The 16,262-nt window shown below is 58.2% G+C and overlaps 1 protein-coding gene and 2 long non-coding RNA genes across 4 annotated transcripts; 2 read left to right on the top strand and 1 right to left on the bottom strand.

The window, feature by feature from the left end:
- Positions 1-634: 634 nt before the first annotated feature.
- Positions 635-15,934, bottom strand: mcm5 (minichromosome maintenance complex component 5). The gene is made up of 16 exons (XM_030349840.1): positions 15,625-15,934; positions 15,118-15,244; positions 14,654-14,782; positions 13,186-13,358; positions 12,811-12,966; positions 11,536-11,705; positions 11,116-11,287; positions 10,815-10,926; positions 8,315-8,458; positions 7,248-7,313; positions 6,156-6,332; positions 3,970-4,082; positions 3,676-3,804; positions 2,351-2,493; positions 1,160-1,287; positions 635-975 (listed from the first exon to the last, which is right to left on the bottom strand). Exons 1-16 carry the CDS (start codon positions 15,792-15,794, stop codon positions 874-876), a joined length of 2,211 nt encoding a protein of 736 aa, XP_030205700.1. The 5' UTR covers positions 15,795-15,934; the 3' UTR covers positions 635-873.
- Positions 3,991-4,608, top strand: LOC115538015 (uncharacterized). Of its 2 annotated transcripts, none has more exons than XR_003974995.1 (3): positions 3,991-4,124; positions 4,292-4,435; positions 4,557-4,598. It is a non-coding gene; the product is annotated as an uncharacterized LOC115538015 (long non-coding RNA). The 2 variants fall into 2 exon arrangements; XR_003974994.1 differs by having other exon boundaries at positions 3,998-4,124; positions 4,292-4,458; positions 4,580-4,608.
- Positions 11,725-12,710, top strand: LOC115538014 (uncharacterized). The gene is made up of 3 exons (XR_003974993.1): positions 11,725-11,964; positions 12,021-12,272; positions 12,329-12,710. It is a non-coding gene; the product is annotated as an uncharacterized LOC115538014 (long non-coding RNA).
- Positions 15,935-16,262: the final 328 nt, after the last annotated feature.

Raw genomic sequence — 16,262 nt, 5'->3', positions numbered from 1 at the left:
TGGAGCGCTTCCTGGGGCCCCTGGAGCGCTTCCTGGGGCAGGGGAGTTCCTCAGCAAAATTACCCAGAATTCCCTTTGGCTCAGCGGCGGCGAAGGCCTCCCGTACTTCCCAAGCGTTTCCCAGCCCAAACCGGTTCAAGCAGCTTTACCGCGGCCGCATGAACAGCGGCTCAACGTCCAGGTGAGACCGACCGGTCAGAACCGGTCCAGGTCAAACAGAAGTGATTCTGCGTGCAAGAACACTGATGACCTGCTGACCCTGAGGGAGGAGCAGCCCCCAGACCAACGGGAACACCCCGGCTTCCCCCAGCATGCAGTTCACCGCCGGAATGTGTGTGCGATGGCCACGTGGGAATGGGACTGCTGGTCTCCTACAGGGAGCACTTCGGCTTGCTCTGCCGTCTACCTACCAATATACAGTATATAGACGCGTGTGTACATATGTTCACACACACACACACACTGCAATCAACTTTTGTACAACGATATTCTTTAACAGAAGCTTGTGTTACCAGCCAGGATCTGATCTTTTGAATTTCACTATAACATTCAAAATATTTTTTATAAAATGTTGCTCCAGTGTTTAAATGTCCTGAATTCAATTGCAAATAAAGTACAAACTTAAAAAAGAAAGAAAAGTCAACTTGCTCATATTTATTTTTTGTTACAAAGTATTTTTTACAAAATATAGTTTCACTTTTCAGTTAAACAATTAATGTTTATCTCCTCCCACCCCAGATTATTAACATGCATCCGGTCCATCCGAACCCAGTAGACCTACGAGCTGGGGGGCACATCAGCTACTGAACGCCTCAAACATTTACACCACAGGACCGAGCTCCTGGACCCGGTCCAGGGGGACCCGGTACAGGTCTACTTGACCCGGTACAGGACCTTCCTCTGCATGCGGTGCTGCAGCTCTCCCCTCCTCATCATCAGGTGCAGAACCTTGAGGACGGCGTGCTCCGGGTACTTCTGCAGGGGGAGGAGTCAGGATCAGAGCCAGGACAGGAGGAGGAGTCAGGATCAGAGCCAGGACAGGGGGAGGAGTCAGGATCAGAGCCAGGACAGGGGCTGACCAACGGTACACTGATTCCTCCTGATACAGCAGTAAACATGGTTTAACCTCCCCCCGTGGAGCGGTTAAAGGCCCTCTGACCTGCTTGGTGAAGTCCTGCACGATGCTGTGCTCAGACACCTGGGAGCCAATGGCGAAGCGGCGCTTCAGCTGCTTCTCGATGCGGGAGATCATCTCCTGGTCCTCCTGCGTGGTGAAGCCCTCCACCCCTGAGGAGACGGGCGTTAGAGTTAGCGTTAGCAGGGCTCTGCACCGGGTTAGCGTTAGCGTTAGCAGGGCTCTGCACCGGGTTAGCGTTAGCAGGGCTCTGCACCGGGTTAGCGTTAGCAGGGCTCTGCACCGGGTTAGCGTTAGCAGGGCTCTGCAACGGGTTAGCGTTAGCAGGGCTCTGCACCGGGTTAGCGTTAGCAGGGCTCTGCACCGGGTTAGGGTTAGCGTTAGCAGGACTCTGCACCGGGTTAGCGTTAGCAGGGCTCTGCACCGGGTTAGGGTTAGCGTTAGCAGGGCTCTGCACCGGGTTAGCGTTAGCAGGGCTCTGCACCGGGTTAGGGTTAGTGTTAGCAGGGCTCTGCACCGGGTTAGCGTTAGCGTTAGCAGGGCTCTGCACCGGGTTAGCGTTAGCAGGGCTCTGCACCGGGTTAGGGTAAAGGGTTAGCCCTAAAGGGTTAGCGTTAGCAGGGCTCTGCACCGGGTTAGCGTTAGCAGGGCTCTGCACCGGGTTAGGGTAAAGGGTTAGTCCTAAAGGGTTAGCGTTAGCAGGGCTCTGCACCGGGTTAGCGTTAGCAGGGCTCTGCACCGGGTTAGCGTTAGCAGGGCTCTGCACCGGGTTAGGGTTAGCGTTAGCAGGGCTCTGCACCGGGTTAGCGTTAGCAGGGCTCTGCACCGGGTTAGGTTTAGTGTTAGCAGGGCTCTGCACCGGGTTAGCGTTAGCGTTAGCAGGGCTCTGCACCGGGTTAGCGTTAGCAGGGCTCTGCACCGGGTTAGGGTAAAGGGTTAGCCCTAAAGGGTTAGCGTTAGCAGGGCTCTGCACCGGGTTAGCGTTAGCAGGGCTCTGCACCGGGTTAGGGTAAAGGGTTAGTCCTAAAGGGTTAGCGTTAGCAGGGCTCTGCACGGGTTAGGATTAGCGTTAGCAGGGCTCTGCACCGGGTTAGGGTTAGCGTTAGCAGGGCTCTGCACCGGGTTAGGGTAAGCGTTAGCAGGGCTCTGCAACGGGTTAGTGTTAGCCCTGAAGGGTTAGCCCTTCAGGGCTAGCGTCAGACGGGCGGCCGGTACCTGAGAGGCTTCCGGACAGAGCGGCGTCCAGCGTGGAGACCTGGAAGAGCCGCAGTGCCTCGTCCACCTCCTCCTCGCCCGCCACCGCCTGCAGCCGCATCTTGGCCAGCGACTCGGCGATGCGGATCACCGCCTCCAGCTGCCTGTTGGACAGAGGGCCCCGTCACCACGCAGCAGAGGGCCCCGTCACCACGCAGCAGAGGGCCCCGTCACCACGCAGCAGAGGGCCCCGTCACCACGCAGCAGAGGGCCCCGTCACCACGCAGCAGAGGGCCCCGTCACCACGCAGCAGAGGGCCCCGTCACCACGCAGCAGAGGGCCCCGTCACCACGCAGCAGAGGGCCCCGTCACCACGCAGCAGAGGGCCCCGTCACCACGCAGCAGAGGGCCCCGTCACCAAGCAGCAGAGGGCCCCGTCACCACGCAGCAGAGGGCCCCGTCACCACGCAGCAGAGGGCCCCGTCACCACGCAGCAGAGGGCCCCGTCACCACTCAGCAGAGGGCCCCGTCACCACGCAGCAGAGGGCCCCGTCACCACGCAGCAGAGGGCCCCGTTACCACGCAGCAGAGGCCCCGTTACCACGGCAGAGGTAACGGGGCCCTCAGTGACGGCAGAGGGCCCCGTCACCACGCAGTAGAGGGCCCCGTTACCACGCGGCAGAGGGCCCCGTCACCACGTGGCAGAGGGCCCACTAGCAGGGACACGCCCACTATCGGCGCCGTCATGGGGGGGGTACCTGACGGTGATGGGGGGGTATCAGTTGGGGGGGGTACCTGACGGTGATGGGGGGGGTATCAGTTGGGGGGGTACCTGACGGTGATGGGGGGTAATCAGTTGGGGGGGTACCTGACGGTGATGGGGGGGGGGGGGGGGTATCAGTTGGGGGGGTACCTGACGGTGATGGGGGGGGGGGGGGGGTATCAGTTGGGGGGGTACCTGACGGTGATGGGGGGGGGTATCAGTTGGGGGGGTATCAGTTGGGGGGGTACCTAACGGTGATGGGGGGTATCAGTTGGGGGGGTATCAGTTGGGGGGGTACCTGACGGTGATGGGGGGTTATCAGTTGGGGGGGTACCTGACGGTGATGGGGGGGGGTATCATTTGGGGGGGTATCAGTTGGGGGGGTACCTGACGGTGATGGGAGGGGGTATCAGTTGGGGGGGTATCAGTTGGGAGGGTATCAGTTGGGGGGGTACCTGACGGTGATGGGGGGGGGGTACCTGACGGTGATGGGGGGTTATCAGTTGGGGGGGTACCTGACGGTGATGGGGGGGGGTATCAGTTGGGGGGGTATCAGTTGGGAGGGTATCAGTTGGGGGGGTACCTGACGGTGATGGGGATGGACGCCCTCTTGTCGCTCTCCCTCTCGTGCTCCCGCGCCCCGCTCCTCATCACCACGTAGCGGTTCTTCAGCTTCTCCGCCGCCGCCGCCGACAGACGCGGCCCGCACTTCCTGTAGGGGGGGGATGACATCACATGACCCACGTGTTACGGGCGGCATGCCGACTACCCCCCCGTGGGGGGTCATCCTGTCTGAACACTGAGGACGTACGCTGGGTTAGGGGGGGGCACCAGACACCTCCCCAGGCCAGCGGGGCCCGGTGGGGGGGTCACTCACACGCGGGCGTAGGCGATGTACTTCTTGAAGGTGGCCAGCGGGATCTCCCCCTCCACAGCGTCCGTCTGCGTGTGAGCACTGAGGTGGACGTTCATCACGTGGCGAGCCAGCGTCTGGGGGGGGAACGTTATGGTTAGGGTTCTAGAGGGGACCAGGTCATGGTTCTAGAGGGGACCAGGTCATGGTTAGGGTTCTAGAGGGGACCAGGTCATGGTTCTAGAGGGGACCAGGTCATGGTTCTAGAGGGGAACAGGTCATGGTTCTAGAGGGGACCAGGTCATGGTTCTAGAGGGGACCAGGTCATGGTTCTAGAGGGGACCAGGTCATGGTTCTAGAGGGGACCAGGTCATGGTTAGGGTTCTAGAGGGGACCAGGTCATGGTTCTAGAGGGGACCAGGTCATGGTTCTAGAAGGGACCAGGTCATGGTTCTAGAGGGGACCAGGTCATGGTTCTAGAGGGGACCAGGTCATGGTTCTAGAGGGGACCAGGTCATGGTTCTAGAGGGGACCAGGTCATGGTTAGGGTTCTAGAGGGGACCAGGTCATGGTTCTAGAGGGGACCAGGTCATGGTTCTAGAGGGGAACAGGTCATGGTTCTAGAGGGGAACAGGTCATGGTTAGGGTTCTAGAGGGGACCAGGTCATGGTTAGGGTTCTAGAAGGGACCAGGTCATGGTTCTAGAGGGGACCAGGTCATGGTTCTAGAGAGGAACAGGTCATGGTTCTAGAGGGGAACAGGTCATGGTTAGGGTTCTAGGGGGGGAATAGGGTTAGGGTTATACAAGGTATAACCACTGGTGTAGTCCAGGGTATACACGGGTATACGGCGTATACCCACTTATTTTTCAGTCATCATTGCGTATACCCACTTCTAAATCCCCCAGATGCGCACCATTCAGTAGTATCTGCATTCTAAGCCACATTGCCCACTTTTTTGCGTTCACACCAAACGCGACGGGGCGACAAGATCACATACAAGTTTTGATTTGTCGCGCCACACTTTCGCCGTGCACAGGTGAGCGCGTTCACGAGTATTTGTGCAGCGACAAATTCGCTCGAGTTGAAATATTTCAACTTTGACGCGAAGTTCGCGCGATGACAGCCAATCAGCGTTCAACAGCGTGGCCACTGAGTGACATATGTAACATAACAGCCAATCAGCGTTCAACCGTCAAACTCAGTGCAGTGCAGTCCGGGGTGAACTGCAGCATGGAGGAGAAAGTGATTGTTGCTGTTTGCAACTCCCAGATCTCTATATATAATAGTATATAATATAATATAATTGTATATATAATATCACGACCAAAAGCTCTGTGCGCCATGACCCACGCTACTCTGCCTCTTATTGGCTAATACTGGCTGCCTTTACTGATTCGATTGTTGAATAATTTGAATGATGATGTTCAATCATCATATGATATTTATATATATATTGATACTATATATATCTAACGAGATGATTGATGTGGAAGACAATGATGTGCGTTTTTTCTAATCTAAGGTGAAATATGAATAAGGATGCATTGTCAAATTCAGATCTAAAGTATTTTATTTAAATAAATGTTACTGATATAAATTACTGAAACACCATGTTTGCCTCATCTATATTTTACATTCATGCAGGCTGCCTGTGTGACCAGTAATACCTACAAACTGCTCCTTATCAAGTCATGTTAATTTTATAATAGTGGCCCACTCTGGGCCATGCTATGTGTTGCAAATCAGCTGTTCAAAGACACAGTTTACAAAATAAATTACTGACCTGCCAAGTGAGAGAATAGGTGTCATTCCAGGAATAAGGAACCCTCAAAATGTATAGTTGTCTCACTTGTCTGTCACTAGTCTGTGGGCGAGTATTGGTTTAGTAATTTCATAATACTTCCTCCCTGAGATCAAGCAGCAGCAATTATTTGACAATGAGCAAATACTACTGAAGGATTTTTGGGTAAACTAAATAGAGTAGTCTCACATGTCACTGTTTCTAAAACAGGGCGTTTTTCTGGGCTGCGTTAAAAAAGGGCAAACATTTAAAGTATACCCACTTCTCCAGGGACCACTACACCACTGGGTATAACTGATGAACTGCAGAGGAGCCCATGCTGGTGGCTACCGACCAGATACCATCACAGGCAGCGGCGGAGCCCAGGTGCATCATGGGAGGCCCTGAACTAGCCCGGACCCCCTCACCATGTCCCTCTGCGTGTCGTGGTGGTCCTTGATGATGAAGATCATGTCGAAGCGGGACAGGATAGTGGGCATGAAGTCGATGTTGTCCTCCCCCTTACTGTCGTCCCAGCGGCCGAACACCGAGTTGGCGGCGGCGAGGACGGAGCAGCGGGAGTTCAGCGTGGTGGTGATGCCGGCCTGGGGGGCAGCGGAGGGGTTACACCAGTACACCTTAACCAGTACACCTTAACCAGTACACCCTAACCAGTGTACCTCTCAACAGTGTGCCTAGTAAAAACTAAATAAAGTGAAAAATGTGGTAATAATCCTGCTTCCTTTAAGCATGGTCAATATTTAAAAAAATTGCAATCTGAGGCATTATTCCTTCTTTTTAACATGGATAGGATAGTAAATAATCCCTAACCCGGGATTTACAATTCAGGATGTCTGCATTGCCTGGGGAGAGTTTAGAGTCTACACTCTCTCAAGGCAATGCAGACATCCTCATCTTCTTTTGTTTCATCAAGTATGGTAGCGAAATGCAGTTTCTGTCGTGTTTTATTTGGCATTTTGTAAATCCATTGATTTCGGTTGGAAGACTCATTGCTCATTGCAAGGGGGGCTAGTTGTAGTCTTTTCGCTTGGTTCTAGCCCTACTGTTGATACGGAGAACCGAGCGAAAAGACTACAACCAAACATAAACACGTCCGGTTCCGGTTTTCGTTTCAATGGGATTTACGGAACGCCAAATAAATCACAACAGAAACTGTATTTCGCTACGATACTTGATGATGTTGTTAATACCGGAATAGTCCTCTAAACATGCGCTGATCACGTGAAGGAAACTTTTTTTTTTTTCTATCAGCCGATCCGCGGATACCTTGCGTCCCGAACCGTGAGGGTTGATCCGTACGGTTCACGGGTAACCGTTACACCACTATTAACCAGTAGACCTCTCACCAGTACACCTTAACCAGTACACCTTAACCAGTACAGCTTAACCAGTAGACCTTACACCGCTAGACGGGACCATCCTAAACCAGTCGGCGTTACACTAGTAGAGGGACACGTGGGGGGGGGGGGGGGGGGGGGGGGGGCAGGGTGGGGGGTCACCTTGGCGATGGAGATGGTCTGCTGCTCCATGGCCTCGTGGATCGCCACACGGTCGTCCTCCCTCATCTGGGGGGGGGGGGGGGGAGACCGTCAGCACACAAGAGACTCAACACACCACACACAGCAGACACACACACAGCAGACACACAATATACAGCAGACACAACACACTCAACACACAGCAGACACACAACACACAACACACAGCAGACACACAACAGACACAACACACTCAACACAACACACAGCAGACACAATACACAGCAGACACAACACACAACACACTCAACACACAGCAGACACACAACACACAGCAGACACACAACAGACACACCTTTACCCTGACCCTAGCCCCGACCCTAGCCCTGACCCTAGCCCTGACCCCGACCCCGGGCCCGGGCCCGACCCCGACCCTAGCCCCGACCCTAGCCCCGACCCTAGCCCCGACCCTAGCCCCGACCCTAGCCCCGACCCCGACCCCGGGCCCGGGCCCGACCCCGACCCCGACCCTAGCCCCGACCCTAGCCCCGACCCTAGCCCCGACCCTAGCCCCGACCCTGGCCCCGACCCTGGCCCCGACCCTAGCCCCGACCCTAGCCCCGACCCTAGCCCTGACCCTAGCCCTGACCCTAGCCCTGGCCCCGACCCTAGCCCTGGCCCCGACCCTAGCCCTGACCCTAGCCCCGACCCTAGCCCCGACCCTAGCCCTGACCCTGACCCTAGCCCTGACCCTAGCCCTGACCCTAGCCCTGACCCTAGCCCTGACCCTAGCCCTGACCCCGACCCTGACCCCGACCCCGGCCCCGACCCCGACCCTAGCCCCGACCCTAGCCCCGACCCTAGCCCTGACCCTAGCCCCGACCCTAGCCCTGACCCTAGCCCCGACCCTAGCCCTGACCCCGACCCTAGCCCCGACCCTAGCCCCGACCCTAGCCCCGACCCTAGCCCCGACCCTAGCCCTGACCCTAGCCCTGGCCCTAGCCCTGACCCCGACCCCGGCCCCGACCCTAGCCCCGACCCTAGCCCCGACCCTAGCCCCGACCCTAGCCCTGACCCGAGCCTCCTACCTTGTCGAACTCGTCGATGCAGACCACGCCTCCGTCCGCCAGCACCATGGCTCCGCCCTCCATGATGAAGCCGCGGGTGACGGGGTCCCTGAGGACGGAGGCCGTGAGGCCGGCCGCACTGCTGCCCTTACCGGAGGTGTACACCTGGGGGAGGAGGGCAGAGCGTCAGCACACCCCCACCACCAGGGGGCAGCGGCCCCCCCGGGACCCTAACCCTAACACCTGGGGGAGGAGGGCAGAGCGTCAGCACACCCCCACCACCAGGGGGCAGCGGCCCCCCCCGGGACCCTAACCCTAACACCTGGGGGAGGAGGGCAGAGCGTCAGCACACCCCCACCACCAGGGGGCAGCGGCCCCCCCGGGACCCTAACCCTAACACCTGGGGGAGGAGGGCAGAGCGTCAGCACACCCCCACCACCAGGGGGCAGCGGCCCCCCCGGGACCCTAACCCTAACACCTGGGGGAGGAGGGCAGAGCGTCAGCACACCCCCACCACCAGGGGGCAGCGGCCCCCCCCGGGACCCTAACCCTAACACCTGGGGGAGGAGGGCAGAGCGTCAGCACACACCCACCACCAGGGGGCAGCGGCCCCCCCGGGACCCTAACCCTAACACCTGGGGGAGGAGGGCAGAGCGTCAGCACACCCCCACCACCAGGGGGCAGCGGCCCCCCCGGGACCCTAACCCTAACACCTGGGGGAGGAGGGCAGAGCGTCAGCACACCCCCACCACCAGGGGGCAGCGGCCCCCCCGGGACCCTAACCCTAACACCTGGGGGAGGAGGGCAGAGCGTCAGCACACCCCCACCACCAGGGGGCAGCGGCCCCCCCGGGACCCTAACCCTAACACCTGGGGGAGGAGGGCAGAGCGTCAGCACACCCCCACCACCAGGGGGCAGCGGCCCCCCCCGGGACCCTAACCCTAACACCTGGGGGAGGAGGGCAGAGCGTCAGCACACCCCCCACCACCAGGGGGCAGCGGCCCCCCCGGGACCCTAACCCTAACACCTGGGGGAGGAGGGCAGAGCGTCAGCACACCCCCACCACCAGGGGGCAGCGGCCCCCCCCGGGACCCTAACCCTAACACCTGGGGGAGGAGGGCAGAGCGTCAGCACACCCCCACCACCAGGGGGCAGCGGTCCCCCCCGGGACCCTAACCCTAACACCTGGGGGAGGAGGGCAGAGCGTCAGCACACCCCCACCACCAGGGGGCAGCGGCCCCCCGGGACCTTAACCCTAACACCTGGGGGAGGAGGGCAGAGCGTCAGCACACCCCCACCACCAGGGGGCAGCGGTCCCCCCCGGGACCCTAACCCTAACACCTGGGGGAGGAGGGCAGAGCGTCAGCACACCCCCACCACCAGGGGGCAGCGGTCCCCCCCGGGACCCTAACCCTAACACCTGGGGGAGGAGGGCAGAGCGTCAGCACACCCCCACCACCAGGGGGCAGCGGCCCCCCCGGGACCCTAACCCTAACACCTGGGGGAGGAGGGCAGAGCGTCAGCACACCCCCACCACCAGGGGGCAGCGGCCCCCCCGGGACCCTAACCCTAACACCTGGGGGAGGAGGGCAGAGCGTCAGCACACCCCCACCACCAGGGGGCAGCGGCCCCCCCCGGGACCCTAACCCTAACACCTGGGGGAGGAGGGCAGAGCGTCAGCCCACCCCCACCACCAGGGGGCAGCGGCCCCCCCCGGGACCCTAACCCTAACACCTGGGGGAGGAGGGCAGAGCGTCAGCACACCCCCACCACCAGGGGGCAGGGGCCCCCCCCGGGACCCTAACACCTGGGGGAGGAGGGCAGAGCGTCAGCACACCCCCACCACCAGGGGGCAGCGGCCCCCCCGGGACCCTAACCCTAACACCTGGGGGAGGAGGGCAGAGCGTCAGCACACCCCCACCCCCAGGGGGCAGCGGCCCCCCCGGGACCCTAACCCTAACACCTGGGGGAGGAGGGCAGAGCGTCAGCACACCCCCACCACCAGGGGGCAGCGGTCCCCCCGGGACCCTAACACCTGGGGGAGGAGGGCAGAGCGTCAGCACACCCCCACCACCAGGGGGCAGCGGTCCCCCCGGGACCCTAACACCTGGGGGAGGAGGGCAGAGCGTCAGCACACCCCCACCTCCAGGGGGCAGCGGCCCCCCCGGGACCCTAACCCTAACACCTGGGGGAGGAGGGCAGAGCGTCAGCACACCCCCACCTCCAGGGGGCAGCGGTCCCCCCCGGGCGGATGTCCGACCGTTCTCTAATCAAGAGGAAACCATTTCTAAACTGAAGACATTGAGCCCAGAATACGTTGAAGCCTCATCAGGACTGTCCTACACTCATCTGAGGAACCAGCAGAGGGCTAGAGTTAGGGTTAGCCCCAACTCTAGCCCTCTACTGGTTCTACACTCAGTCATCTCACGAACCAGCAGAGGGCTAGAGTTAGCCCTAACCCTAGGGTTAGGGCGCTAACCCTAGAGGGGAGGTCTAGATATAGACTATATAGAGCACTAACCCCGATGGGGGAGCAGCGCTCCACGAACTTCAGCAGCTGGGACTTGGCGGTTCCCGGGTCTCCCAGCATCAGCAGGTTGATGTCTCCTCGGCGGGTCAGCCCGTCTGGGAGCCTAGGGGGGAGAGGACACTAAGCACCCAGAGAGAGACACAGGCAGAGAGAGAAAGAGCGAGAGACACAGGCAGAGAGAGAGAGCGAGAGACACAGGCAGAGAGAGAGAGCGACACAGACAGACAGACAGACAGAGAGAGAGCGACACAGACAGACAGACAGACAGAGAGCGAGACAGACGGACACAGACCTCTTGCGCGAGCCCCCAAACAGCAGGCAGGTGATGGCCTTCTTGAGGTCCTCGCTGCCGTAGATGGAGGGGGCGAGGGAGGCCGCCAGGGAGCCGTACACATCGGGGGAGGCGGCCAGCGAGCGGAGCTCCTCCTCCTCCTGGGGGGTCACAGAGCCTGTTGCCCCTCGGCCTGGGGGGGGGGGGGGTACAGGGCTTTAGTCCCTTCATCGAGTCACAGGTGGTTCTGCACCTACATCACACACCCCCTGGCTGGACGGTTACACCCAATAACCAACTGAACCTAACCCTAAGCTTAACCCTAACTCAACTCAACACCTAACTCATCCCTAACTCAACCACTAATTCAACCCTAACCCTAACTCAACTCAACTCAATAACCCCCCCCCCCCCCCCCCCCCCCCCCGGGCGAGGACCCACCTGCTCCGTCCGTGTCCACCTGGATGCCGACCACCCTCAGGTACGACGCCCGGATCCCGACCCCGGCCGACTTGTCGTGACCTTTGGCCTTCATGGCCGCCACCTTCTTGATGGAGAAGATGCCCATGATGGTGACGCGGTTACCGGGGACGACGCGGTCACACAGGTACCTGAATGGGGAGGCAGGAAGCGGGCAGTTAACGAGGTGGAGGCAGGAAGCAGTGGTTATCGAGGTGGAGGCAGGAAGCAGTGGTTAACGAGGTTGAGGCAGGTAGTGGGCGTTAACGAGGTGGAGGCAGGTAGTGGGCGTTAACGAGGTGGAGGCAGGTAGTGGGCGTTAACGAGGTGGAGGCAGGTAGTGGGCGTTAACGAGGTGGAGGCAGGTAGTGGGCGTTAACGAGGTGGAGACAGGAAGTGGGCGTTAACGAGGTGAAGGCAGGAAGCAGCGGTTAACGAGGTGGAGACAGGAAGTGGGCGTTAACGAGGTGGAGGCAGGTAGTGGGCGTTAACGAGGTGGAGGCAGGTAGTGGGCGTTAACGAGGTGGAGGCAGGTAGTGGGCGTTAACGAGGTGGAGGCAGGTAGTGGGCGTTAACGAGGTGGAGGCAGGTAGTGGGCGTTAACGAGGTGGAGGCAGGTAGTGGGCGTTAACGAGGTGGAGGCAGGTAGTGGGCGTTAACGAGGTGGAGGCAGGTAGTGGGCGTTAACGAGGTGGAGACAGGAAGTGGGCGTTAACGAGGTGAAGGCAGGAAGCAGCGGTTAACGAGGTGGAGACAGGAAGTGGGCGTTAACGAGGTGGAGGCAGGTAGTGGGCGTTAACGAGGTGGAGGCAGGTAGTGGGCGTTAACGAGGTGGAGGCAGGTAGTGGGCGTTAACGAGGTGGAGGCAGGTAGTGGGCGTTAACGAGGTGGAGGCAGGTAGTGGGCGTTAACGAGGTGGAGGCAGGTAGTGGGCGTTAACGAGGTGGAGACAGGAAGTGGGCGTTAACGAGGTGGAGGCAGGTAGTGGGCGTTAACGAGGTGAAGGCAGGTAGTGGGCGTTAACGAGGTGGAGGCAGGTAGTGGGCGTTAACGAGGTGAAGGCAGGAAGCGGGCGGTATCGAGATGGAGGCAGACGGGTGGAGGCAGACGGGTGGAGGCAGACGGGTGGAGGCGGACGGGTGGAGGCGGACGGGTGGAGGCGGACAGGTGGAGGCGGACGGGTGGAGGCAGACGGGTGGAGGCAGACGGGTGGTGTTCTGCTGAACGAGGATCAGACGGAGTCTCCAGAGGGCGTACCGGTCGCAGTAGAGCTGCAGGTGGCGGGGCATCTCGCCGTGGGGAACGGCGTCCGGTGCCTCCTGCAGCCGCAGCGTCTGGAAGTCCACACACAGGCAGCGGTCGGGGAGGATGAAGTACGGGTCCAGGGGGCACTTCACCCGGCCCGCGTTCTCCCTGCAGGAGGAACATATGATGAGGAGGAGGAGGAGGAGGAGGAGGGTCTGTCTGTCTGTCTAGGCAAGTCTTGGGGTTTGCCTTCCATCCACACCTCATAACATCAGTATGTTAAATGATATAGACGCTGCTGCTAAATGATTCCCCAGGTCTTAATCCTGTTCTAATCTGGTGTCTGTGGCCCGTCCCATGGGCTGACGACCCCCCGCCCCCACTCACGTGTTGCACTTGCGGGGCAGGGCGTACCCCTGCAGCCCCGGGGGCAGCGGGATGTTGCTGATGACCGAGCGGCAGCCACGGCACTGGAGGCAGACGCGGGTGGCCTTGGCCCGCACCGCCGTGGCCGAGATGATGATCCCCGGGACCTTCACCAGGCGGGACACCTGCTCGGACTGGGGAGGGAGGAGGCGTTCATCACACCTTCACCTGGACCCTGCACAACACCCCCTGAGCCCCGACCACTCACTGTGGGGTACGTCCTGGCACTGGACGTACCCCACAGTGAGTTAACCCTAACTAGGGTTAACTCACTGTGGGGTACGTCCTGGCACTGGACGTACCCCACAGTGAGTTAACCCTAACTAGGGTTAACTCACTGGGGTACGTCCTGGCACTGGACGTACCCCACAGTGAGTTAACCCTAACTAGGGTTAACTCACTGTGGGGTACGTCCTGGCACTGGACGTACCCCACAGTGAGTTAACCCTAACTAGGGTTAACTTACTGTGGGGTGTACGTCCAGTGCCAGGACGTACACCCCACACTAAGTTAACCCTAGTTAGGGTTAACTTACTACGTCCAGTGCCAGGACGTACACCCCACAGTAAGTTAACCCTAACTAGGGTTAACTTACTGTGGGGTGTACGTCCTGGCACTTGGAATCAGAACTTAGCATGTTGCAGCCTCTCATCCTATCTGTGTTGTATAGGGTTAGGGTTAACCTAGTGATGGTTAGTGCCTGTATACGGGGAGCGGGTTAATCTATTGATGGTTAGTGCTTGTACACGGGGAACAGGTTAACCTAGTGATGGTTAGTGCCTGTATACGGGGAACAGGTTAACCTAGGGATGGTTAGTGCCTGTATACGGGGAACAGGTTAACCTAGTGATGGTTAGTGCCTGTATACGGGGAACAGGTTAATCTAGTGATGGTTAGTGCCTGTATACGGGGAACAGGTTAACCTAGTGATGGTTAGTGCCTGTATACGGGGAACAGGTTAACCTAGTGATGGTTTGTGCCTGTATACGGGGAACAGGTTAACCTAGTGATGGTTAGTGCCTGTATACGGGGAACAGGTTAACCTAGTGATGGTTAGTGCCTGTATACGGGGAACAGGTTAACCTAGTGATGGTTAGTGCCTGTATACGGGGAACAGGTTAACCTAGTGATGGTTAGTGCCTGTATACGGGGAACAGGTTAACCTAGTGATGGTTAGTGCCTGTATACGGGGAACAGGTCAACCTAGTGATGGTTAGTGCCTGTATACGGGGAACAGGTTAACCTAGTGATGGTTAGTGCTTGGTTCTATGAACATCCTTTCTGGACCCACAGAGATGGTGCTGTACTCGTTCCTCCTGACGAATGGACTGATTGGAAGAGGCTCTGGATAAAAGCCCCCAGTGTCATGTGGTGCTGGGGGGAGGTAGGGTTGGGGGGGGGGGGGTTAGGGTGGGGGGGGGGGGGGTACCTTAAGGCTGCGGATGGAGGTGGGGTGGGCGTCGCTCTTCAGCAGCACCTGGATGTCCTGCACAGTCTCCTCCCCCAGGGGGCGGGGCCTCGTCACCTCATCAGCCACGTCCTTCGCCGCCTCCTCCAGCTGTGATTGGTCAGAGAGGAGTTAGAAACTAACCCACCTTGTTGTGAATCACGGGGCGATGTTATGATCTCAGGAACAGAAGCTCTTCATCATAACTGGGCCTCATCGACTGGTCCTGACGCCGCCGTCGGGGGGTGGACGGGTGGATGGAAGGCAGTACTTTAAAGCTCTGAGTTGCCACTGGTTAGAAAAGCGCTGTATAATGCAGTCCATTTGCCATTGACAGTGTACACAAGATTGTACAACGATTCATCTTATATCTGTTTCTGGAATGTTTACGGCGGCTGAGGATGCAGCGTAGGGTTGGTGCGAGTCCGTCCTCACGGTGCTCTCACCAGAGGAAGGTTCTCGGTGGGCAGTTTGTAGAGACAGTCGGACAGGTCCTCGTCGAAGCTGGCCAGGTCCTCAATCTCCACCTCGATCCAGTAGTCCCCGAGGGTGTAGTGCCTCTTCAGCTCATCTCTGAGGAAACACAACAGCACTTTGTGTTAACACCAGCAGTTGTGTTAACACCATCAGTGTGTGGTAACACCATCTTTTTGTGTTAACACCATCAGTTTGTGGTACACAACTGATCAGTTGGTTTACAGCGTGGTAAGCACTGTAGAACACGAGGATCATCATTCTAGTATTACAGTCAACCGATACAGGGTCCGTGTCGTGTTTGATGTCTTAAGTTAACAGCAACTTAATATATTGTGTGGTTGAGTCAGCGATTCGTTCATTAGATACATTTATTACTTTGTATTCTTAGACTTAGGTCACCGTTCGACATAATAGTTTTATAACCCATTAGTACACCGATCCACTGAGTTATTCATCGTAAACTGATTGATAGGTACCTGTATTTGTACGTGAACCCAGTGCGATCGGTTCCCTCTCGAAATTGCCGCAGGAACTCGCGGAATCGTTTCTTTATCTGAGAGCGTTTGGCCCCCGTCTCGTCTCCGTGTCCCTCTCCTCCACCGAAGCTGTCGCTGTAGAAAACGCCGGGATTATCGAACCCCGACATCCTAACCCTGTCTGTGGTGAGGGCTAAACGTGTGAGTTTTCTGTGGATTAAAGCGTAAAAAGGTCCAGAATATGTCACCGACTCTACAAGGAGACGAGCAGTGTCTGATTCGCGGCAAAACTCCTTTCCGTTCTCTTCCCGCGAGTTGATTTCCCCTCCTTCAATGTCTGATTGGTGGAAAGAACCCATGCGCAGTATTGATTGGTCAGCGGACGTCATGTGTCCGAGATATGAGGGTGGGGCATTCATCGAGTTTGGCGCGAAAAAGAGAAGAGGGAAGTCGGTGGGAGGAGACAAAATAAAAAACAAAGAAAAACTAAATCCAAATGGATGAGTTAATTTACTGCAGAAGTTCCTTGGTTCGTTTTTTTGGAATCTCCATGCAAACACGTAATCAGTTATTGAGATCACGCTTCTGGGTTGAGACCGTCATGTGTATGTAATAAGATAAAAAGGTTTAGTTTTAAG

Source organism: Gadus morhua, unplaced genomic scaffold (assembly GCF_902167405.1).
Source record: "Gadus morhua unplaced genomic scaffold, gadMor3.0, whole genome shotgun sequence".
In the NCBI taxonomy this organism is placed as follows: domain Eukaryota; kingdom Metazoa; phylum Chordata; class Actinopteri; order Gadiformes; family Gadidae; genus Gadus; species Gadus morhua.
Note: the sequence above shows the minus strand (reverse complement) of the source record. Positions and strands in the feature narration are given on the sequence as shown.

Coding starts and splice junctions, on each gene's coding strand:
- mcm5 (XM_030349840.1), bottom strand. CDS start 15,794: ATGTCGGGGTTCGATAATCCCGGCGTTTTCTACAGCGACAGCTTCGGT. Junction 10,927..11,115: donor TTTGGGGGCTCGCGCAAGAG/GTCTGTGTCCGT, acceptor TCTCCCCCCTAG/GCTCCCAGACGGGCTGACCC. Junction 8,459..10,814: donor AGCGCTGCTCCCCCATCGGG/GTTAGTGCTCTA, acceptor CTCCTCCCCCAG/GTGTACACCTCCGGTAAGGG.